Source organism: Chrysoperla carnea, chromosome X (genome assembly GCF_905475395.1).
Source record: "Chrysoperla carnea chromosome X, inChrCarn1.1, whole genome shotgun sequence".
NCBI classification, from domain to species: Eukaryota; Metazoa; Arthropoda; class Insecta; order Neuroptera; family Chrysopidae; genus Chrysoperla; species Chrysoperla carnea.
The window spans coordinates 804,321-829,659 of record NC_058342.1 but is presented as its reverse complement, the minus strand read 5'-3'; the positions used below and the strand labels follow the sequence as shown (position 1 = coordinate 829,659).

At 32.2% G+C, this 25,339-nt stretch overlaps 2 protein-coding genes across 2 annotated transcripts; both read left to right on the top strand.

Annotated features, from left to right (window-relative positions):
• Positions 1–6,359: 6,359 nt before the first annotated feature.
• On the top strand, positions 6,360–7,592 carry LOC123302281. The gene has a single exon (XM_044885147.1). The coding sequence runs from the start codon at positions 6,360–6,362 to the stop codon at positions 7,590–7,592; it is 1,233 nt and encodes a 410-aa protein (XP_044741082.1).
• Positions 7,593–14,766: 7,174 nt separating this feature from the next.
• LOC123302280 lies at positions 14,767–17,898 on the top strand. Its single transcript, XM_044885146.1, has 5 exons — positions 14,767–14,791; positions 14,969–15,133; positions 15,230–15,437; positions 15,949–16,226; positions 16,640–17,898. Exons 1-5 carry the CDS (start codon positions 14,767–14,769, stop codon positions 17,896–17,898), a joined length of 1,935 nt encoding a protein of 644 aa, XP_044741081.1.
• The last annotated feature ends 7,441 nt before the right edge of the window (positions 17,899–25,339 follow it).

The window sequence follows — 25,339 nt, the reverse complement described above, 5'->3', positions numbered from 1 at the left end:
GTTATTACCTATCTCATGGCCTAGGTAAATGACTTTGTTGCTAGCAAATACACATTTTGATAAATTTAATTTAATACCTTGGTCTTGAAATGCTTGTAACGTCAGTTTTACTTGTTTTAAATGATCCTCATAGTTTTTTGAATGAATTAAAATATCGTCTATATAGTTCACAGCGAATTCACTTAGATTATTCTTTCGTAAAACACTAGATAATACTCTTTGAAATATTGCTGGAGAAGTTTTCAGACCAAAAGGTAAGCATTTCCACTGCCAATGGCCTTCGTGGGTCACAAAAGCTAATTTGTATCTGTCCTTTTCACGTACTGGTATCGACCAAAACGCCGAGTTTACATCTAATTTTGTGAAATATTTACAATTTCTAGCACGTATTTTTAAATCGTCAATCCTAGGGAACGGTTGACTTTCCGGAACAAGTATTTTGTTTAATTCTGTAAAGTCTATGCACAAACGAGATTTTCTTCCCTCTTCTTTTTTATACACCATTGTCACTGGAGCCGCATAAGGGCTGCATGACTCTTCAATCAAATCTGCTTCTAATAATTCTTTTATTTGCTTTTCAATTTCAACTTTATCTTGAAATGAGCATCTGTATGGTTTTCTTGAAACATATTTATTCTCTTATAATTTTACAGTTGCTTCATAACCCTTTATTATTCCAATGTCAAATTTTGTTCTTGCAAATACCTTATCAAATTTTCGCATAATAATTTGTATATCATTGGGTAGTTTTTGTTTATTTTTTAATATATTTAGATTTACTTGTTTATCTTTATTTATTTCGCCTTTTTGTGTAATTTTTAAATTTTCGTTTTGACATAACCTAAATTTTTTTATTAAGTCCAGGCCTAATAATAAATCGTCTTTAAAAGTTTTGCTTTTTATTATGAAAAATGAAAAATTACTTTCTATGTTACAAATTTTTATTTTAAGCGTAACAGTGCCTTCAGCTTTGGCTATTCCTGCCACTCCTTTTATATTTTCATCCCCACTTATTATATTTTTTAACATGTTTCTTTGGTTTAAAAATTCGTAGTTTATTAGTGAAATGTTAGACCCTGAGTCATATAGACCCACAGCGGATTTATCATCCACTAATACGTGTAATCTAATAAGTGGGAAAGCTATTCGTTTTTTGCCTCCTCGGAATTTGCTATAGCATCTTCCCAATCTACATTATTTACTATTTTAATATTATTATTTTTTTTATAACTTGATTTTTGCTCTTTTAATCTACACATATTTTCGGGGTGGAATCTATTTGGGAATCCTAACTTCTCACAATTTGAACATGGTTTATGATGATGTATTGTTTTTTTATTTTCTTGTTTTTTATCATTCAAGTGTCCCATTTGTTTTAATTTTGACATTAAGTCCTCAACTGTTCCTATTGTGTTTCTATCTATCCTGTTTTGAATAAAATTTGGTAAGCTAATAACAATTAAGTTTATTTGAGAATTTTGCGAGATATTTTCATCTACTTCCATTAATAAATTTCGTTTTTTTAGTGCAAAATCTAATAAAGATCCATTTATATATTTAAAATTATAGGCGTAAGCTATTTCAGTCCAGGACTGTACGGAGAAAGTTTCTATGAAAGAATTATTCCATAACTCTCAATTGTCTAGAAAACTTTGTTTCACGCAAACATGGTGCCAATTGACAGCCGAATCAGTCAAAAACAGCCTTAAAGTTTCTGCATATTTATTTTGAGTGATTCCGACTCTCGTACATTCCTGAACAAATAATCTAATCCAATTATTGGCTTTAAAATTTTCTCCATTAAAATTTTCAATCACCATATCTTTTGCTAATGATCTAGTTGATTTTTCATGGTTACCTGTGTTATTCGCTTTTACCAAAGGTGCAACCTCTTCTAAATATTCATCGTGGAATGCAACATTTCCCTCTTCATCCAAATAAACAGCTTGTAATTTGTCATCCAGAGTAATCATCACATTACGAAATTTATTTCGAGTTTTCAAACTTTTCACAACATTTTTGACTACATTCGTATCAAAAAGTTCCGTATGATGGGTACTGCATTGTTTGTCTTTCGGAAATTGAAAAATTTCTGGTTGATTCACGAGTTGAATTGTTTTTACTTTCACGATAGTGCTTTTAGCATCTCTACCTGCTTCAGAGATGAATTGGAATTTAGCTTTCTGCATAATATTGAATTATAAAGTCCCGAAATCAGAGACTTTGAAAGGAGTGTGAGGTTATAATAGTAAACACAGATTGACGCAGTAATATAACTGATTCAATATTATTGTGGATAACTAAAATTAATTAACAATATTCTCACACACGTCTTTAATTATTCTTCAGACATTTTGTATTCGTATCTACCAGGAAATGTCATTAATGGAAATGGTGTTACCAGGGTAATACCAAACAGTTTGGCGGAACGTTCAAACTTACAAATATATTGTACATCAGTAGTGAAGAGGATAATATTGTGTTCTTTAATAGTCTAAAGGCACATTTTCCTAAAATGCGAACTTTGGTACGACAGTTATATGAAATGAAAGCCAATTATAAAAAAATCCGTGAAATTGATAGTGCTTTAGACATTGTTAATGAAGACAAACTTTCAGTGTTCGGGAACCCGGAAAATTTCCAAATAAATAAGCAGGTATGCTTAGTAGATTTTGATGATATAACATCCGACATGAACTTACCAGAGGATGAAATATTCAAGAAATATAATAACTCATTCAGTGACATGACGAAAAAATGTCTCGATACACCTAAAAATGAATGTATATCTTGTCAAAAACTATTTTGCTTAGCGCAGTTGAGAAAATTATCTGCACTTCGTAAACCAATAGAAAGTAATGTCTGGGAACGCTTAAAACGGTTTATTGAAGATAAAAAAAATTACAAGTAGTAATTTTATTTGTCAATTATGTTTAGATTACATACGAAAAAATATCTTACCTGCAATTTGTATTCTTAATGATCTTTATGTTGGAGAAATTCCAAACGAATGGAAGAAATTGAATGAATATGAAAAAATATTAATTCAACGAGCCAAAGCTTTTCAAATGGTAACCACCATGACTCCAGTATCAAAAAGAAATATTCCTAACAGGCAAAGTATAAAAAAAATTATTGGTAGAACATTTCACTTACCATTGCCATTAGAAGCAACATTATAAAAATTACCGAAACCGGAAGAACCTTTAAATAAAAATCAAGACATGTATATTATAGTACGTGGCTGCCCAACCAAAAAGAAAATCATCTGGGAAGATTTGGTTGATGTGGAAAAGCTTTATCAAGCATTAACATTTTTAAAAAGTAATAATAAACATTATTCAAATATAATTTTGAATCAAAATGTTAAAAAATTATTAGATCCTTTAGATAAAAATATTCAATATGGAACGGAAAATGATAAAAACAATAAAATGTTAAATGATGGTATTGATAATTCGGCATTATTAACACAAATAACAGATAATAATCAACATAATTATGAATATGAACACTACACAATATATCCATTACACGAGAGACAAAAAAATAGTTCAATAACAGCTTTATATCAAATGTTGAAAGTGAATGCTTCAACTTTAGACCATTGTGATAAAGAAATTGATGTGAAATGTTTTCCAGATCTTTATTATGAAGGTAAATTTGGTCAATTTCATCCTAGAGAAAAAAAGATAACTTCAGCTGAATTCATCAAATCGCAACTTATGTCTTGCCATTCGCAATTTAGACATAGTTATCAATATATTTTTTATTTATTAAACGATGCGAACTTAAGACAATTACACTGCAAATCCAAGTGTTTAGTTTGATGTTTTAAAGTAAAACACATTAGCGTTTTTATAACGCAAGTGTTTAGAAATAAAACGATTGAAGTGTTTTAAAGAATAATATAAAACACTTAAGCGTTTTATTGAAAAACATTTGATCTGTTTTAAAGTATTAAACACTTTGAACTGTTTTAAAATAAAACGTTTATTATTATACCAAGTGTTTAATTAAAAATTAAATGTTTTAAACCTAAACGCATTTTCTCCTTGGAGAACGAAATCTCCCATTTCAATGAATGTATTTAACATTCCTGGACAACCTTCGTAGTAGTCCATATTTTTTAATATATTAATTATTGTTACTTTACTAGTAGCCATATTAGCTTTGTTATTTTCCAATTTTAATTTTGAGTTATTATGTATTTGGTATAATTAAATAATATTTAAAAAATTTTGTTAGTATTATTTAAATTTGAATTTTCTAAATTATAATTAAGCTATATTTTATTTCATAATTGTTGATAAATCTTCGTCCGTATTTGAATCGGAGCTAAGATTTTTTGAATAATCTAACTTTTAGCTTATTCTTTACTTTAAATTTAGTTGGATGTTTAGGCATTAAGGTGTAGGTATTCGAATATTCAACAAAGAAAAATTTACTTACATTTGAAATATGAACACCAACCACATTGTTACGTTTAAATTCCAGATAATTCCAAAAAAGAATACCATAAATCTTCGATATGCCGTCGAAAATGGATTTAACCAGTTCCAATGTTGCTTCCAATCCAGTAAATTTTATTTTGTACTCTGGTTGATATTAAAAATTTATTTGGAGTGTAGATACGTCCCAAAGACTTAAGAGCCACTCGTAGAATTTACACAAATTTACGATGGACGCGATAATTTTCGAAAATATTTTTCTCAAATTATCCTACCGGCTGCGCCATTAATATCTTGTAGACCAGATATTTAAATAAAAATTTATTTATTTAATTAAATTTACAATTTAATTTACACTTGTACAAAATTAAAGTAACAACAATTAAAAATAAATATTTTAATGAAACGAATTATTTAACAATCCGAACGTATGTCAAACGATTGTAATAATAAGTAATATTGAAACAAAGATATCCGAACCCGAACATACGTCAAAAAGTTTGGATACTAAGTATTTTTTGTACATTAGATAGTTTACTTTATATATGCTTTTAAAATACTGCTTAGTACTTAAGAGATGTGTTTTAAAAGATCCTTTTTGTATATGATCCTTTGTACATCACTTTAGACCGTCCAGATGTTTTAACATTAATATTATTAAAGGTCAACTTTCTCGTTATATTTAAAGGTCAGTTTTCTGAGAAATATTTGAGTATAGCAATATTTAAAATAAACTTTCTAAAATAACTATTCTAATTTATGAAAGCTAATAAATAATTATTTAACAAATGCGTAACATGCACATGTTACTTTAAAAAAATGGTTTTAAGTGTCTAAATAAATATAAGTAATAGAGAATATATAATTCCGGCGCGCACCCTTTACCCTCCCGCGGCCCCCTTGTCAGTTGCAAGCAAGCCAACAGAGCGCGCGCATGTGTTCACGGGAGCCATTTTTCGTTTTTGTCAACGCTCGATATAATTTTTTAGTTAACTTCTTAAGACAATAATTTCAACAAATAATACTCTTTGTGAAAGTGAGTTAAACCAGGGAAAAGATGAGTTATTTTACAATTATTCATATTAGGTTACAATAACTAACAGTTTTTCTGATTTTTTTAACAACAATATTAACCTAGAAATGTATGTGTATTATAATATGGACCACCGGAATGTTTTGAATATGGACTAGTAGTCCATATTACAAACCGTCACTAATATTTAATTGTATTGTTTTAGGATGGCATCTACAACCAAAGAAAAGACCAGACAAACATGGGATAAAAATGCAATGGCAAATGCAATTAAAGCTATACGAGAAAAGCAAATGGGATTTTTAAAAGCATCAAAAACATACGGAGTACCCAAAACTACGCTGATACGCTTATCAAAAATAGAAGACAAATCAATTAGTGACATTACGAACCAAACACTTGGAAGAAAATCTACTTTACCGAGTCAATTGGAAGATGAATTAGCTGATTATATTCTAGAAATGGAAAAATCTGGATTTGGTCTCACACGCAGGGCCATCAGATCTTTGGCTTACCAGCTAGCAGAAAAAAATAACATAAAGCACTCATTTTCACAAGATAATGAATCTGCAGGAAGATCATGGTTGAGATTATTTCTCAAGCGCCATCCTAATCTATCCTTCCGCCGTCCAACGGGCACATCAATCGCAAGAATGAAAGGCTTTAACAAAGAAAATGTCAACGCTTTTTTTGATTTGTTGGAGAGCTCTTTGAATGAAATCCAGTATCCTGCGAGCAATGTGTATAACGTAGATAAAACTGGTATTTCAGTTGTGCCATCAAAAATGCCGGAGATATTGGCACTCAAGGGCAAAAAACAAATAGGAACTGTAACATCAGCAGAACGTGGATCAACGATCACTTGTGTGATATGAATGAGCGCAGGTGGCACATTTGTGCCACCGATGATGATATTTCCGCGAAAACGGGATAATCCACTACTGATGAAAGGTGCTCCACCTGGTGCCATTCACGCTTGTCATCCCTCAGGATGGATACAACTTGAACTATTTACTCAATGGTTCGAGCACTTTTTACAGCATGTGAAACCAACTGCTACATCGCCAGTTCTCCTGATTTTAGACGGACATGCCAGTCACACCCGAAATATCAAAGTAGTGGATTTAGCCAGAGAAAACCACGTTCGCTTGCTGAGTCTACCTCCTCACTCAAGTCACAAAATGCAGCCACTTGATAAAACATTTATGGGTCCATTAAAAAAGTATTCGACTGAAGAAATTCGTAAAAGACTACGAATGCAAGCTCGAGCAATAACACATTACGACATCGCAGAATTATTTGGTCAAGCCTACATAAGAGCTCAGCGTGCAGAATTGGCCATTAACGGCTTCCGTGCAACTGGAATATATCCCGTGAACAGGAATGTATTCCAAGATCATGACTTCATTGACGAAGACCTTCCAGAGGTAGAAGAAACTTTTGATGATCCAGTGCGCGATTTAATGACACCAGTCAATGATGATTCCGATAACTGTTTGCCTGAGCCAAGAACTGTTGTAACTCCGAGTCCTCAATCTGTGAATGTACCGCCATCACCCCAGAGTGTTGATGGACATCACCAAGCTAACCCGCAAACCGAAATGCCGACGACGACCATCGATGATGCTATAGCTGGTCCCTCAACATCATCTAGAACATTTTTGTCGCCAAAAGTGTTGCAGCCTATACCGCGTTTGAAGAAGACAGTCAGCAATAGAGGAAGAAAAACCACCAGGCCTACGATTTTGACATCTTCACCTTATAAACAAGATTTAGAAACGTCGATACAAAGGAGCACAAAAAAGAAACAAAAGAAAACGCCAAAGAAAACAGCACAAAAGAAAAGAAAAATCGCAAAAGATAAAAAATCATCGTCTGAAAGTTCTGATAAGAGTGATTTTTCAGTCAATGATAGTACCGATGAAAGTCCAGATCGTTCCCAAAATCAAAATGGTAGATGTTTGTATTGTAATGGGCTTTTTTCAGAAGATGTTCATGGAGAGAAATGGATCCAATGTGCATCTTGTAGGGAATGGGCTCATGAAGATTGTGCTGGCGTAGAAGATATGGTTGATTTCTTCGTGTGCGAATTGTGTACCAATGACTAGTTTAACCCTAATAGTTTACTGATTCAGTTTTAGGTGACAGGGCTAGTTTCTTTGATTAATTTTGAACCCAATTAACTGTGGTCCATATTTGAAACCATGTGGTCCATATTTTGTACACTATTTGCAAATTTCCATTTATGATAAACTTTAGAAAATGTTGATTATTTCTAAGATGTCAAGGTTTCTTCAGAATTTTATTAATCGTTTTTGATACCAACTAATCATCGAACTGTTCAAAATATATAAGGCTGATTAAACTTTAAAACACTGAGTTTTATTTGACAAAACCCTTATGGTGGTCCATAATTGCCGCACTTACTCTAATAGTCCTGAAATGGCAAACAAACGTATTGGTGAATTAATTGCAAAAGATCCCGTATCAACTTGTAGAATTATTGATATTAAATTTAGGGCCTTTTTAGATTTTCTTAATTCACCTGAAGAACCTCTAGGCAAAATAGATTATTACATTAATCAATTGAACAGACTACTGCAACTGCCAGTTGAACATGGATCCACCCCAAAGTATAAATCTCTTTCAGATCAAGTTCTGAAAGTGTTACGAGCCGATTTAGGCAATGTTATGTTAATAATCATTGATGAAGTATCCATGATTTCAAATATCACTCTCATGTATATTCATTTACGATTAACAGAAATTTTTGACAGCTCCATGAATGAAAATTGTTGGTTTGGAGGAAAACATATTTTATTATTTGGAGATTTATTACAGCTACCCCCAGTCAGAGAAAATTCACCATTCGAAAATATATCGCAGAAAGAAATTGATAAATTTTTAGGCTCCCTTACTGCTTTTAATTTATGGAGAGAATTATTCAAATATGAAGAGCTATGTATCAATATGCGCCAGCAAAATGATTCTAACTTTATGGATATGCTAGGACGTATACGATTAGGAGTTTTAACAAAAGAAGATCAAGAATTGTTGTCTACAAGATTACTTAAATTTAATTCAGCTTCAATTGTTGACAGGCTACAAGAGTTAACTGTTTATTATTCCTTATTATCAAACAAAACAGTTTGTTTACTACCAACCAAAAATATGTGCACTCAATTAAATGAGGCCATGTTAAAACAAATTAAAGAACCGGAAATTGAACTAATTGCAGTTGATGAAATAGACTGTCCAAAATATTTTCATAAAAAAGTGTGTGCAGCAATAGAAAATTATGAAGATGATTCTTCAATGACAGCCGGCTTAGAAAGGAAAATAATAATAAAAATGGGAAGTCGTATAATGCTGCGAAGAAATATCGATATTACATTAGGCTTAGTTAATGGTTCAATTGGCATAATAAAACAAGTTTATTATGACATTCATGATAAAAATAAAATTAACAAAATTAAAATTAACTTTAATCATGGAATAGAATACGATTTAGAACGAGTTAAAACTAAATTTGAAATTTTGCCTCGATCATTTGTATACAGAGAACAGTTTCCAATATGTTTGGCATACGCTATTACAATTCATAAAAGTCGAGGCTTAAGTCTTGATAGTGCATTATTAGATATTGGATCGTGTATATTTTCTTGTGGCCAAGCATATGTGGCATTATCAAGAGTTAAAAATTTCTCTGGCGTCCATCTAATTAATTTTGATCCAAGTCAAATAAAAGCTCAAGAAAGTGCAATAGTACAATATAACAGACTTAGATCACTCTATTGTAATAATTTGCAAACACTTACAGTTAATAAAATCAAATCTAAAAAAGTTCAGAATAGGCAATGGTCGTTACATCCCAATATCATTTCTGCAGATATGATAGATATTACTCCGATAAGGAAACCACCTGCTAAGAGAAAAAGAAATTTTCCTTCAAATAAAAATAAGACAACCAAAAAGAAAAGAAAATCGTAATACAATAATTGAATTCAAATTATATAATTTGTAGAATATTTAATTAATTTCATTTTATGGAATGTTTTCACTCATTAACAAAATCATAATAAAAGAAAAAATGGTTATGATATTTCTTTATTTCAAAAACATTTAATACAAAAGAAATTGATTTAAATGACAATTTTTTTATTGTGATACAATTATTTAAAATTAAAATTCAACAGTTGCATTGTAAATTGTTTAATCGTTATTAAACAACTCTTTATTTGATAGATGAGTTAGTCACGTATTCTTATTGTTGATTAAAAATATATTTTAATTGTCATAAAAATCAAATTTCATTTTTAAACCAAAGACACTTTAGATTGCAAACTTATGCTACAATTTTCCTGATGAAATGACCCCACCAGAAATTATGTTGAGGAAAATTTTACTAAATAATATAAAAGAAAGTTTAAGCACCATGGTGTTATGCATTTTGTTAAACTATATCCCCTTAAGGACCCACAATAAAAGTGGGTCCTTAAGGGGATATATTTTAACAAAATGCATAATACAGCCCACAGAAATGCTCATCTTAATTTGAACCATGGTGTTAGTTTTGAGCGGTACAGATAAGTACAGGAGAATATATGAATGTGACAGCTTTTGGTGTTTGACTGCTGCACTAGCAAATATATACATCATTGTTGAAAACTAATTCTGCATAAATATCCGAATAACATAAATATTGTACAGAAATAAATCACGCAGGGCTTCGGAAATTGAAATTAAATTCCGGTACTAAAATTGTCGGATCTATTTTTGTATGGCATTTATGTAATTTTCTTCGAATACCTATGCAGAATTAGTGTCCAACAGCGCGCGTGTCGAACATATTTGCTCCTGCAGTGGTGAGGCACCAAAAGGTGTGACATTAATATTCTCACCTGTACCGTATAAAACTGACGTCAAGGTGCTAAAATTTACTTCTACATATAGAATCATCTTTTTCAATATGATTTTTGGTGAGTCATTTCACCCGAAAAATTTTAGCATGACCTTGAAGTCGGCTAAAAAAAATGAATTAAATCTGAAATTCAGGTCTGCCCACAGTGTGCCGCATTTAACATGAACTTTTCAAATAGTTCGCTAGACAAAATCTCAATAATTTATCCTATTTGTTAATTTAAAATAGGCTATGAAGTTTAAAGTTCTAATTTTAAAGTAAGTAAAATATAAAATAAATACGTACTAAGGAGAAACCTACACAATAAATTTAAACCAATAATTTTAGTACTTTAGTAAAAAAAAATTAGGCCTTTGTTAAGTAGGTGCTTGACTTTTATCTGAAGAATACTTTCGATTGTTTAAATTTAAATTTTGATGTTTAAAAAAAGTTGTGAAAAAATTATAACGTCATAACATTTGAGGGGAGGAGGGAGGTAGTAGGGAGTTAACGATTTTCTTTTGTTCTCCTATACAGGTGCGTGTAGGTATGACGTCACCGAAAAGTTGCTAATGTAATACTTTAATGCGTCTTTACGGAAAAGTTACTCAATAAATTTGTCATTTTTATAAATTTTTTTCGAAGAATTTTTTTCTCTACGGGATTTTACAACTTTTTTGGGCTGACGTAATTGAGTTTATTGGGATTCTGTGACATCTACGCCTTTTTACACATTCATGTTTTTGGTGGGATAAAATATTGACGCACAATAATATGAAAAAAAATACTAAAGCAGAAACAGAATTTCAGATGTTCATGTCATCTTCTGTTACTCCTATAAAGGGAAATGCGTTGGAGATGTGGGATGACATGAAGGGGTTATTTCCTAGGCTTCATAATTTAGCTATAACCTATTTGCCTATAGTGGCAACTTCGGTACCTAGTGAGCGGTTATTTTCTGAAGCTGGAGCTACAATAACCCAGCAGAGAAACCGCTTACAAGGCACCAGGTTGTCAAAATTATTATTTTTAAATTCTTTGTTAAAAAAATAAATACCAACTTGTTTTCTGCTTAGATTAAAAATTATAATTCTTTAAAAATAAATGTTAAAACAAATTAAGTAGTGTCTCATTTCTGCTAAAAAAAAACATCGATCAAAATATCGATATATCGTTCATAAACGTCGATATTTCTAACATCGATGTTTCACTTTTCAAAATATCGATGTTCTGATATCGATCTTTTTTATGAGCGATGTTGCATCCCTAATTGCTCGCGCTAGTTATAGCATTCAAGCTCAAGAATCTCCTAGATTTGACAATATTTTTATTCATTTAGGGGCTTTCCACATTGAAATGGCTTTCTTCAAGGCAATTGGCACTTTTATAGATAATTGTGGACTGAGCAATATCATGACTGAATGTGAACTGATCGCTAATGGCTCAGTTTCAGGTTTTATTAGTGGAAAAAATTACAATAGATGTAAACGGTTACATTCTCTCGTGTCATTGGCATTGCAACAATTACATTTGGAGGCATTTTTGGAGAACAAGCAATTGACGGTCGGGGAATCAGTGTTAGAATATCTTACCAAATTTTTGAGTCACAAAGATGTCTCTCCCCAAGTTCAACATGCGGAAACACAACGTCTCATTCAGGCTTATGAGGAATACACCGAAGACACATTAGACGGTAAGCACGGAAAAACAGCGCAATTTTACAATGTACATCGATTTTGTAAATCTTTACCACTTATTTATTAAAAGTATTAGATTTGGAGATTTAGATTTGTACTTATACACCATTGCGAAGATCGTCTGCTTATTTTTCTACTACAATCAACCCAACTATAGTTGATGGCTAGTGTATTATATTAATTTACTGCACCACGTAGATAACACTCATCCAGGCCTCCGAACTGAAATGACCAAGGGTTCGTTTGGAATCAGAAGAACCACGAAGCCTTTCTCACGAATTCCTGTGGACTTAACATTAGAGCATACGATCAATGGTGATACTGCTCGTCGTCTTACTGGAATAGTTAATCTTACAAATTCAATTGCTGCTAGACAAAGTTGGGCGAAGAATCATGGGGCTCGAACAAGAATCATATCTCATGTACTTGCTCGTACAGGGCTTGACAAAAACTACCATGATGTTGCTGCGGGTCTACATCCAGACAGAATGAAAAAACAACACATTCAATTAAAATCTTTTTCGAACAGTGTTTTGCAGAACATTAATCCATTCTCTCCTTCCATCGACAAGAATCAGTTATTTAACATCTCAACAGGGCAAGCTGCCCCTGTTGAAATTACGAACTGTTTACTGAAGACAAGTGTCTGGTGGTACATTTTTGCGAGATCAATTTATAATGGAATGTAATTTAAATTTTGACAGGTTTCACCAGCCAATACAAAAAATACTGTGCAGACTTTTGCAAGCTGAAAGAAGAAAAAAAAATGGCAATTGGTGGAAAAGTTCACGAAGTTAAATTACAACGGGATTTATTTGGTCGATTGTTAGCTCTATCTCTTGACACGAGTATAGACTTGGAGAAAGTTCTTTGTTTTCCCATAGCTCCTATGCCGTTATCACTGTGCCATATAGATGGCTCGATAAATAAGACTGATAAGTCAGTACTCGTTCATGAGCTAGAAAAACTAGTCGAAGATATGGAGCAACCGCCATCCTAAATTGATCTTGCAATTGTTGATGGCTTCTTTTTTTGAATACCTTGAAAGAAATGCCTCGTACTTTTGGAGGTGTGTCAAAGAGAATATTGCACTGCCTAATTAATAACACAACAAGTAAAATTGCCATTGTATTTGATCGCTACTTCACACCCTCAATCAAAGATTACGAGCATTCTATTATAGGCAACGTAGAAAACAAGGAATTTCATATCACCGGCCCTCAACAAATGAGAACAGCAGATTTTACAAAAGATTTAAAAAATCTAAATTTTAAGCAAGCTGTTGTTAAGTTTTTCATCGATCATTGGGCTGATCAGGAGATGGCAGCGATTATCGGTAGTAAGATTATTTACATAATACATGATTTGTGTTATGAATATTCTGTTACCGATAATAAAGTAACGCGCATCATTAATTATGAGTTGTCTTGCCCTGACTACGAAGAAGCGGATACAAAGATAGCATTTCTTGCTTGCCAACAAAAAGAAAATTCCACTGTTACTATCAGAACATCGGATACTGATATTTTGGTGATCATGTTGGCAAATATGGAACACCTGCAAGCAACAGTAGAAATCTGGATGGTTCTTGGAATTGGCAATGCACGCCGATACATCGACGTATCCGCTCTCTACAATAAACTTGGCCCAAAAATTTCGAAGGCACTTCCAGGTTTGCATGCATTCACTGGTTGTGATTTCAACCCAGCATTGTATCGACGAGGGAAAAAGAAACCTTTACAGTTTCTGATGACTTCTGAAACTTTTCAAAATGCATTTCTGGATTTGGGATCAAAGGAGCACAATGTGCAAGATTCGTTTCACATTATACAGTCTTTTACTTGCCACCTGTACGGATTAAAGAAGTTAAGCGATGTAAATCAAGCCAGAATTGTTATCTTCAAGACGTACAAGGTAAAAGACAAATCTCAACCCTTCTCCTTGAGTATCCGGAATTATGATGCGTGCAACTTGCCACCGTGTCAATCGGAGTTATTCCAACAAGTGTTACGCACAAGATTCATTGCATGCTTGTGGAGTAATGCCTATAAAGCAAACATTATTGATCTTTTACCAACGGACTATGGGTGGAGAGAAAATACGAAATGATCTGGTTTGCGGGTGATCAATTGCCAAAAGCGTATGAAGATGTAGTCATAACACCAGATATTTTTGAAGATACTCCAGAATTAGGTATATTTTTTTCTGCAATGATTGAACAAATCGTTATTCATGAAAAAAAATTTCGTTTAATACTCTCATGATTTCTTGTTACAGATACAGAATCTGAGGATGAAATCGAGCCAGAAGAGGAAGATGATTTTACCGACGAAGATGATGATTAAAATAAAAATTCTCAAAAAAATTTATATTTTTATACTTATTTTCTCATAAATAAAAGTTTTGTACTTCAAAGAATATATACTGTTTTATTTGCATGCTATTTTTTCAGCTCTTTCATTTGTTAACGTAGTTCCAGCGTGGTGTAGTATAATCAGACAATTTACTATAGATAAAAATGCACACAGACATTCACACATACAATTACATATGGTTAGTTTCAGTGATCTGGCAACGTTGCTCTGAGTGTTTATGTATTTTTGTTTATGGTCTCAGTATGTACAAATAATATGGCGCTTTAAAATAATAGTAATTATTATAAAATAAATAATAGTAATTAAAAAGATGCCCAAGCAATTACGGCACAAAGGTCAATTTATAAAAAATAAAAATTTATCTAAAAAATTGTTTTTTTATATTGATATGAAAAAAGGCCAAAGAAAAAAAGAAAGAGTTAATAAAGGCATAAGTCCTAACCTAGAAGGTAGGCGCATTGTCGAATTCTCAGAGCTTGGTAAAAATTTAAAGTGTTTTAAATGTCGACAAGTGTTGAGTTTAGAAAATATTGAAAAAGAACAACTTCGTGGTCTACATTCACAATTATGGATAAAATGTGAAAATTGTTTTCGTGTCACTCAAGTTATGACAGGAAAAGTGCATGACGGAAATAAAAATTCCAAGGTCTTTGATGTGAATTCAAAAATTGTACTTGGTAAGTTAGTGTCAATAAATAAGTACAATATATGTTACTAATTAAAAAAAGATTTACAAATATTTATAAAAAACTAATCAAAAATTTTTATTTTAGGTGCGGTACATGCAGGTGTTGGTCATACAGCTTTGAATAAAATTTTAGCATGTCTTAATGTACCGCAAATCTCTGACACTTTATTCAAGCGATATGAGAGAGAAGTGGGTCCAGCCATCGAAAAAGCTGCTGAGGAAAGCTGCAAAAAAGCAGCTCAAGAAGAACGACACTTAATAATAGAAAATATTGATAAATTGTGCGAAGAATTGTAAGAATAACTTTACTTATCAATTCTAATTAATAATCATGTAGAATTCTTAATATTTTTTATTGAATTATTGTTCATCAGTCTTAGATATAACTAATTGTACATAAAATCAAAGTGACATTTTTTTGTCAACGACATTGTTTATAGATTTTATAATATTATTACTTGATGTCAATAATGTATTTGATAAATTACCAAAAGTGTCGATCAGGAATATTAATTATCAATTTTTTATTTAAAATTTTTTGAATTGTAAATGTTTTAATGAATATTTTAGAATTTTTTACTTAAAATTTTTTGAATTGTAAATATTGTAATGAATTTTAGAATTTTTTATCTGAATGGATTTGTCTGCGTTGAGAAGGAAAGAACATAATGTATTGTAATGTAATTCTGATGATTGAATCTAATTTTTTTTTCATCAATTTAATAAATATAAATAATACTACAACAATAAATAAATTCTTGTTATTTTTTATCCATCCTAATTAACATAATTTAATATTTCCAGACCTCAAGAAATTGTTGAAGAGATTTATCCTCATCTTAATAATCTTAGATCAAATAACCCTCCAGAACAAAATTTGGTATCCGATAATTTAGATGAAGCAGCGCATTCAAAAATTTTTGATTCCAGTATTGGTGAAATAATCAACATCGTAGTTTCCTACGACATGGGATGGAGTAAGCGTGGCAATGGGCGAAGCTATGATAGCTTGAATGGCTATGGATGTATCATAGGGTTTCTTAGCGGCAAAATTTTGGATTATGGAACTCGTAATCGTAAATGTAAGCTATGCACCAATGGCCATCCTAAGACCGATCACGACTGCCGTGAAAATTTTCATGGTAGTGCAAAAGCTAATATAAAGTAAATGACAGTAAGATTTTAAAAAGCACAGGATTGAGCGTGCGAGTTGTCGTTGGTGACGAAGATAGTTCAACCATCGCATCTGTGCGTCGTGGGACAATTAATAAAATATTTAAATTAAGTGACAAAAACCACTTGCAAAAATCATTTCAAAGCGACCTTTATAAACTTAAGCCAAAGTACAAAGAACTAGCAAGAAAAAACACTATTCCTCATTTGAAAAAGTGTTTTAATTATGCTATTTCTCAAAATAAAACTCGGAGCTCTAAATTAGCAAGTATTTTGAAAAGTATTCCTGATCACTTTTTTAACCATCACGAAAACTGTGGAGATTGGTGTAAACGTGGAGCGTTTAACGGTACATCTAGCCCAAAGGTTGTCCTGAAAGATCCTGAGCTTTACACTCATTTGTATAATCTCTTTGGCAAATATGCTAATAATGCTCACAAAATCGCTTTCTCTGCTTCAAGTCAAGCTAATGAGAACGTTAACAATATAATGGCTCACAAAGCTCCAAAAAGTCGGTGTTACTCGATGAGCGAGTCAAGTGATTACCGCTATGCAAGTGCTGTGTGTAGCAAAAATGATGGTGAGAGTTATTTACTTGAGGTTTATAAAATTTTAACTTTGTCACCAGGAAAAAATACAGAATTATATGCCTCCAGGTACGACAAGAAACGACGGGATAGAGCTAAAAAAGCTAAATTGCTCTCAGCTAAAGTACGCCGGAATCTTCTGGCAGAAAACAGAGAAAAACTACGTAAGAAAAACGAGAAGACAGAAGGTTTGCAATATGAATCAAACTGCGGTTTGAGTAATGACAATAATATTAATGAAGTTGTTGACGCTAACATAGCATCAATTTGTCAAGATAATTTCCTAATAACTTTAGACAACTGTGATATAGTTTACTTTGACTTGGAAACATCAGGTTTTGGCAAATTTAACGAGATTCTGCAAATTGCAGCAATGTATGAAGAACACGAGTTCAGTATTTATATCAATCCAACCAAAGAAATCTCTTCAGAAGCATCACTTCATACTGGATTACGAAATATTTCTGGACAATTATACTTGCGTGATAAGAAAGTTGAAACAGTTCCCCTGAAAGATGCATTGTCGTCATTTTTAAAATTTTTAGATTTATCACCAAAACCTTGTGTGTTAGTTGCACATAATTCATCGTTTGATTCGTCATTTTTTATACGAGCTGTTGTACAGTGTAATATGATTTTAGAATTTAAAAAAATTGCAGGGTTTAGTGACTCATTGTCGTTATTTAAAAAAAGACTCGCTTCTAGGAAAGGTCCAGGTCAATTTAAACTTGGCACTTTAGCTAAGGACTTTTTGAAAATTGAATCAACCGATAACTTTCATGAAGCTCTTTATGATGTAAAAATTTTGAAACAACTAGCATTGTCTGTTTTAAATATTGAAGAAATTTACAACAATACTAAGTCATGGGCATCATTATTGACTCATACACGGGAAGAGGAAAAGTCGAAAATTATGCTGCTGCAATTAAAGCCCTTAAAAACTGTTCTAACACCTGGTATTCTTAAGAAAATGGCAATTGCAAAAATGACGTAGGAGTTACTTACAACTACGTTCAATCATCTTGGAGAAAATGGGATTGTTGATTTAATGTCAAGTAAATTAGAAAATGGAAAACCTACAGTAACCAAAAATAAGAGAATAATTAATACACTTATTAATTTTTTAAAACCAAAAATTGAGTAAAATAAGTTATTTATTTATATACGACCCAAAGTTTATTTTAAAATCGTCATTAAAGTTTTATGTTCTAACTTTGTATTAATTTGTTTATATAAAATATATAAGTTTCAAAGATATAAAAAGTATCATTTATTTATTTACTTATTTATTTAATCGTTTTTTTTATTTACAACTAATTTAAATGATGATTTTAATATGTTAGTAACGCCGCTGAATTTTACTAAAATCGTGAAAGATTTGAATTTCCCGCTTTTTATTCTACACTATTTCAGAGAGCGTTGCACACAGCGTTGCCAGATACTATAATCTGTTGAGTGACAGGTTGGAAATGGATCGAAAATTAATTTTTTAAATTATTATATCTCGATAATAAAACGGTGAGGTGCTATTTTTATTTTTTTAACTTATTCGAAAATCATTTCTCAACACTCTCCTAGTTTTTTTTCCAATTCTGTCGAGTGAATTTTTTAATATAATAAAAAATAGTTGGAGAGACCGGACATTTTACATGCTTTAAATGGGACATGACCCTCAAAATCGCGAACTTTGACTTTAAATATCTCGCGATCTAAACGGTCAAAAATTATGAAAATTTAGGAATTCATAAATAAAGCTATTATAAACCCGAGAAAAAAAATTCGGCCAAATCTGTCGAAAAGTGATTTCATGCTGGTACTACCTTAAGTTAAAAGATTTGAAAAAATACAAAAAAAAATTCTTTCCATTGTCAGTTTAGGCGAATCCCTCCAGATAATCATCAGATTATGAGACAGCACGTTTAAGGTATATAAATGAACCATATATATCTTAATCTGACGCGCTCGAGTATTTCAAAATGGCGATTTGTTTTTGCACATTTTAATAATGGCCGCGAGTTTAGGTCACATCCAAATCGTCAGATTATTATATAAGAGCCTTCTTTTAGGTTCACTTAACATCCCCTTTGAAAATCTGACGCGCTCGATTAAATTTTTTTTTCCGTTTTCAACTCTTACGCGCGACCACCCCCATCATGGAAACAATCAGATTAACATACGTATGTAAACGTAGGACATGGATGCTATTAATATAGCCGCTCCCCCCCACCGATGAAAGTGTATATATTATATGATATTTTTTTCTTCTTATCATCTAAGCTTCGCAATCCAATAGGTCTCTTCGACGCTCGAGTAAATCCCGATTTAGCATCCTGGGCTCCCCTACTAAAAGTGAATAACAGCTACCAATAACTGATACCAACTTTTATAAAAATCTTGGGGCTGTATTCAATAGCGCGAAAGATCGAAAAGAGCAACAGAATTTAAGGAGACAGAAAAAAGACTCGGGAAATTTGCATGATGCCGAAGACAGGCTTTGCGAAGAATTAACCGCAAATATTGAATGAAATATCTTGTAAATACATTTAAAAATTTTTTATTAATTCTTTTTTTTTTTTTATTGTTTTTTTTTTTTTTTTTTTTTTTTAAATAATTGTTTTTAAAAATAAATGTTTAAAAATAATGACGATCCCTTCCTTTTTTAACTACCCTGAAAATTAACTTTTGTAAATATTTTATTACTGATGACAAACGATTTGGATCTAACTATCTAAGCCTGTTATAACTTGAATAGTCAATTTGCCACCATAAGAAAATCCAAAAAACTAGTTTTATAATTTATATAACATTCTTGAATTTTACTCACGATTCTTCTTAATTCCTTATGTTTCTTTATAATTCTCATACTCGGGCCATTTCTAAACACTAAACATTCACAAAATAAATTTCAAATTCCATGAATCGGACTCGATAAATTTGTTAATTTCGGTGGAGACTTACTCAAGCATACGCCGGATAGATATATTCTTATTGGAAAAGTACATCCATTCAGGCCCGGACTGACTCCATCTTCACACACCTTAGCTGAATCTGATCCGAACCGCCACTTCTCAGCGTGATTTCATTTAAGAAAAATTTGATCAGTCTGTGATCAATGCTGTTATTCGAGAATCATTCCGGGATGGATTAAAGTACTCCTATCAGGACCATAACAGCTTAATTAATGTGGGCCGGATATATGCACCAGCTTCAGGCCCGGACTGTCTCAAGTATTACAAATCTAATCCGAATCTGATCCAGCCCATCACTTCTCAGCATGATGTCATTTCAGAAAAATTGGATCAGTCTGTGATCGGTGCTGTTATTCGAGAATCAATCCGGGATGGATTAAAGTACCCCTATCAGGGCCATAACAGTTTTATTAATAACGGAAAACGAATGCAATGAAAACTCAAAAGTAACGAGAAAAAAGATTCAAATTATCGAAATATTCGAAATTATAATGGGAAAGAATATAATATTATTCCATCATTACAGAATGATAATCATAGAATCGTTAAAATGGTTTTAAACCATCATGTGATCGACTTTGTAGAGCACGACAGAAGAGAAAAGATTGATGACCGTCAGAATAAATACGAGCAAAATGATTAGAGGGTACGGGATAAAGCCGTTCATGGTTAGAGATGGCGAAGCAATTTACTGGCCCATTTCGCAAAAAAATTATATTCTAATTTTACATTGTTATGAAGCAAATATATTCAATGAATGTCAAAATAAGTGTAATTTGTGTATTATTAATTAGTGCAATTCGACATTCAAATTCAAATGTTTAGAATGTGATAAAAAAGTGAATGAAAATAAAACCAAGGTATGTTTCCCTTTTTTATTAATGCCAAACTTTTATTTGACGATGGAATATTTTAAATGTAGTACAATAAAGCGGAAATATATACATGAGCATCTAACCGGACAGAGACAGTCCCATGTTCAGCCTCTGTGACCCTGCACACAGGTATTGGATGGACCGAACATCAGCGCCATCCCTCCCCACCATCATATGTGATACTAGTGAATAGTGATATGTGTGTACTGTGCAATTTGTTGATTAATTTTTTTTAATGACTGTGATAGGACACTTTTGTTTCTCTGTTTTTTTTTCAAAAACTAGTTCAATTATTTATTGTTTTTTAAATGCGTAGTCCATTATTTATTTATCGGTTTTTTAATAATTTTAACTTTATTTTATTTCTATTTGTATATATTCTTAAACTACATTTTGTTCGATTCTCTGTTAATACGCATATTTTGTTATTTTTGTATCTATCAATATTATTAAAATAAACGCTTTAATATATTTTCATCATATATTTTGACAGCAAGGATAGCTTGTGCTCAAGTCACGACTCCATTCACCTATGGTAATAACTTAGATTTGAAACTATTATTCACTACTGACCAAATTCGTCAAATCGATGGCAAGACACTTCCAAACTATTTTGCTTGGATTATGGCAAATATATGCAAATTCATGCACCAAGGTCAAGATGTAGTTCAATTATTTCCTCAACTTGAAGAAGCGACTATTTTGACAACATGCATGGTAGTAATTTTCAGATAGGTAATTACGTCCGTCGTCATGAGACAAGATAATGTCGACATACAAGAAGCTGACTTAGCCAACCTCCAAATTTTACAACTAGAATTTTCTAGAATAACATTTAATGTAGCAAGAACATGATTCATTAATGCAGCTGTACAATATTGGGTCAATCATCCCACGCCAGCCCAATGGGAAAGTTTCACTCAGATCGCTGCCATCTAGTGAAAGAAATTAATAAAAAATACAACAACATTACTACTGAAGCAGTTATGTTGTATTTATCTTTATGTGAGGCATGCCAAAAAAAGGCAAAGAGCAAGAAAAAAGGAATTGTGATAAAACCAATTTTGACGAGTGAAATAAATTCTAGGTGTCAAGTGGATCTTATAGATTTACAGACACAACCAGATAATGAATTTAAATTTTTTTAAATTATCAAGATCATTTAACCAAATTTGTTGTACTGCGCCCGCTTAAAACAAAAACTGAATTTTAAAACTAAATTTTCGTTATCAAAGCCTTTTGTATTATGTTTATTTAAATAAATATTCTTTTACTGCAACAACATTTTTAATTTATTTGTATTTCAACTTTTCTTAAAACATGAAGGTAAGAGTAAGGTAGCGTGGGGCTTGTTGTAACAGGGGTAAGTGGTAACAGACTCTTTTCACTAGGATCTTAAACGCTATCAACGTATTTCTTTGACTTGATTTAACCTAGCGTTAGCATTCGTACGATAATTATCGTACACATCACATAATTTAGCACTTGGTACGCTAAAACATAGAGGTGTAGTTATGTGACGGAATTGTACGATAATCCAACGTGCTTAAACAGTTTAAATGTTTATGTCGGCGTAAATGTAATGAGTTATTTTATCACACCATCTTTATTAACTTTAATGTCATCATTACCTCGAATAGTGAAACCAATTGATTATAAGTAATTGACAATGAATGACGACAACTCCGCAGTGTCAATGAAATTAGCAATCGGATAACATTAGCATAAATGATACTGTTGATGTTTATTGGCATAAAATTTCTTTTTATAATGATAAAGATAATATTTCGAGTTTAAGAAACTTAGCACAATTCGTATTAAATATAATATCTCTTCCTCGCTCTAATGCCGATTGTGGGAGGGTTTTCAGTAAAATAAATTTAATTAAAACGAAATCTAGGAATAAACTGGTGACTAAAACTATTAATGAATTGTTATTAGCTAATCAAAAGGTTAATCGTAATTGCGCAGAATATGAGCCAAGTAAAGAAGAGTATTCTAAAATGAAAAACTCTCTCTATCCAAAAAAAATTCTGCTAAAAAAAACACAGATATGGAGGAGGATTGTAATCTGAGATATGAAGATATTCGTTTGCCTGAGTCTTTTTAATTGCAATTCATAATTTATAATAAGAATTTTATTTTAAGTCAAAATCTTGAATGGCAAAATGATTTTGCCATAGTCAATGTCCAGCCGGCCGGCGCAGTGAGCGGAAGTGTGCACATTTTTGCCAGGTAATATAAAATTGTATAGTCGTAAAATTTCGGCTTGCGTTATTATTATCGACTAATTCCAAATTTTCTATATCTTATTTCTATTCAAATTTATCTATCTCTGATAATGTGTAACAGTTTTTATGATTGCTAAATTGTTTAAATAGGTAGTTATTTTGATGTACGTTAAAAATCATACCATGGGGCTAGTTGTAACAAAATCCCGGATTGTATGAAACCGGTAGATCGGCCGACTATGGCCCTGACCATGATCTGAACCATGGCTTTCAGATATTCAAGGTTGACAACTAAAACAAATGTGCAACAAGTTAAAACCCGTCCTGGATGAAGCGGTGACGATCTATGTGGGTAAATTTATTAAATTTTCAATTATTCTTTGTTTGCAATATGATATAAAAAGCATGTGAGAAAAATAAAACAGTATAGTCCACAACTATAGTTTAAAGAATAGTGACAAATAAAACAGCAATAAAATGGCAGACGAACCACCAACAAAAAAACAAAAAACTACTCATGAAGAAAACAGCGAGAGAAGTGAGTTTTTATTGGAATTAACGATTGACAGAGTGGACACACCAAAATTAGATGGTATGTTTCGTGTTTTTGTTTGTTTTTTTCCAACTTGCTTTGGAGTTGTATTTCAAAGTCCAAGTGATTTCCAGAACTTTTCAACGAAATCCTTAACAACTTTGAAGAAACTAACGCCGGAACATCAAATCAAACGAATTATAACCAAAACAATACAAATGTATGAACGAATCTAGAGGACAAGGAAACTGCGAATGGATGGCACAATTTAGAGAGGAAATGTCTCGAAAACCATTTATTCTACACCGAATACTTCGATGCAGAAATAAACGAGAAATTACTGATCTTCTTAAGGAATTGGAAAAAAGAGTCACAAGATACATGGGGCAGATATTGTGGGCCTCAGTGCACGACACAAGTGGATGGGATCACATCTACGTCGTCCACGACTGTTCGTTCAGTAAAAAACAATTTAGACGCGGAATTCTCGCTGGATTCGATGTTGCGAAACCTAACAACAACGCCAATGTCACAACTTTCAAAAAGTCTTTCATTTAACAATTTTGATATTTAAATGTGCAAAAACAACCCAGCGAAGCGGGTTTAACAGCTAGTAATATTAGATATCAGAACAAGATTATACATATTTATCTGAATTATGTAGGGTAGGTTGCAGTGTCGTTCTGTTCATATGTAATGCACGCCACTGATCCTGATATATAATATAGTATTTCCCGGGTACTATTGGGGTAGTTATTATCCCGTAATATGTTTTTAATTATTACCACATTGTCTTCATAATATTTTTCATGGCTGAGGTTGTTTGCTCTCCAAAGTAGACCTTTTATTGTCCCAATTTTTTGATGTAATGGATGGTTCGATTTATAATTGAGCATCCGCCCAGAGCTAGTGGCTTTCATATACCAATTAGTTATTAGTTGGTTGTCTACGGATCTCGTGATTCGAATGTCTAGAAAAGGAATCGTGCCATCTATTTCCATTTCCATGGTGAACTTTATCCCCGCGTGGATGCTATTGAAATAGTCCAATGTTTTATCCATTTCGGATTTCGGAGCAAGTATAATCGTGTCGTCCACATACAGAAATAACATTGGAATGTCAAATGGAACTTTATTGCAAACTTCATCCAGAATGTGGCGCATTACTAAATTAGCAATGGCCGGGCTTGCCGGGTTTCCCATACTTGTTCCTTTTACTTGCTGGTAGAGTTTGTTTTTAAAAGAGAAATAACTCGTATCAAAACAATAATCTATTATTTCCACCAACAGTTGTTTAGGGACATTGACATATTTTTCCATTTGGTTCCAATATTTGTCGATGGCAACGATTGCCAATTCTTTGGGTACGTGGGTGAATAAAGACACTACATCGAGAGAAGCTAAGATGTAATTGTCCGGTACTTTAATTTCTTCCAGCTTCCTGACCAATTCAAATGAATTTTTGATGTTATATTTCGACGTTGCGTTCCATGGGCTGAGTAAATTACTCAGGAAGTTGGATATTTTGTAGCTTGGAGCTCCAATACAGCTTACAATAGGACGTAAACATATGGTTTGTTTATGTGTTTTAAGTAGTCCATATATTTTGGCGTTGATGGCGTTGTGTGTCAACAAACTTTTTGCTGTCCAATCATTTATGACTTTGGACTCTAACAATTTCTTAACCAGGTTGTTTGATTGGGACTGGAACTTTGTAGTTGGATCGTTCTTTATTTTTTTGTATGTGGACTTATCATTTAACAGGTCAAACATACACTCTTCGTAGTCGCTTCGATACATTATTACTGTGGCGTTGCCTTTATCAGATC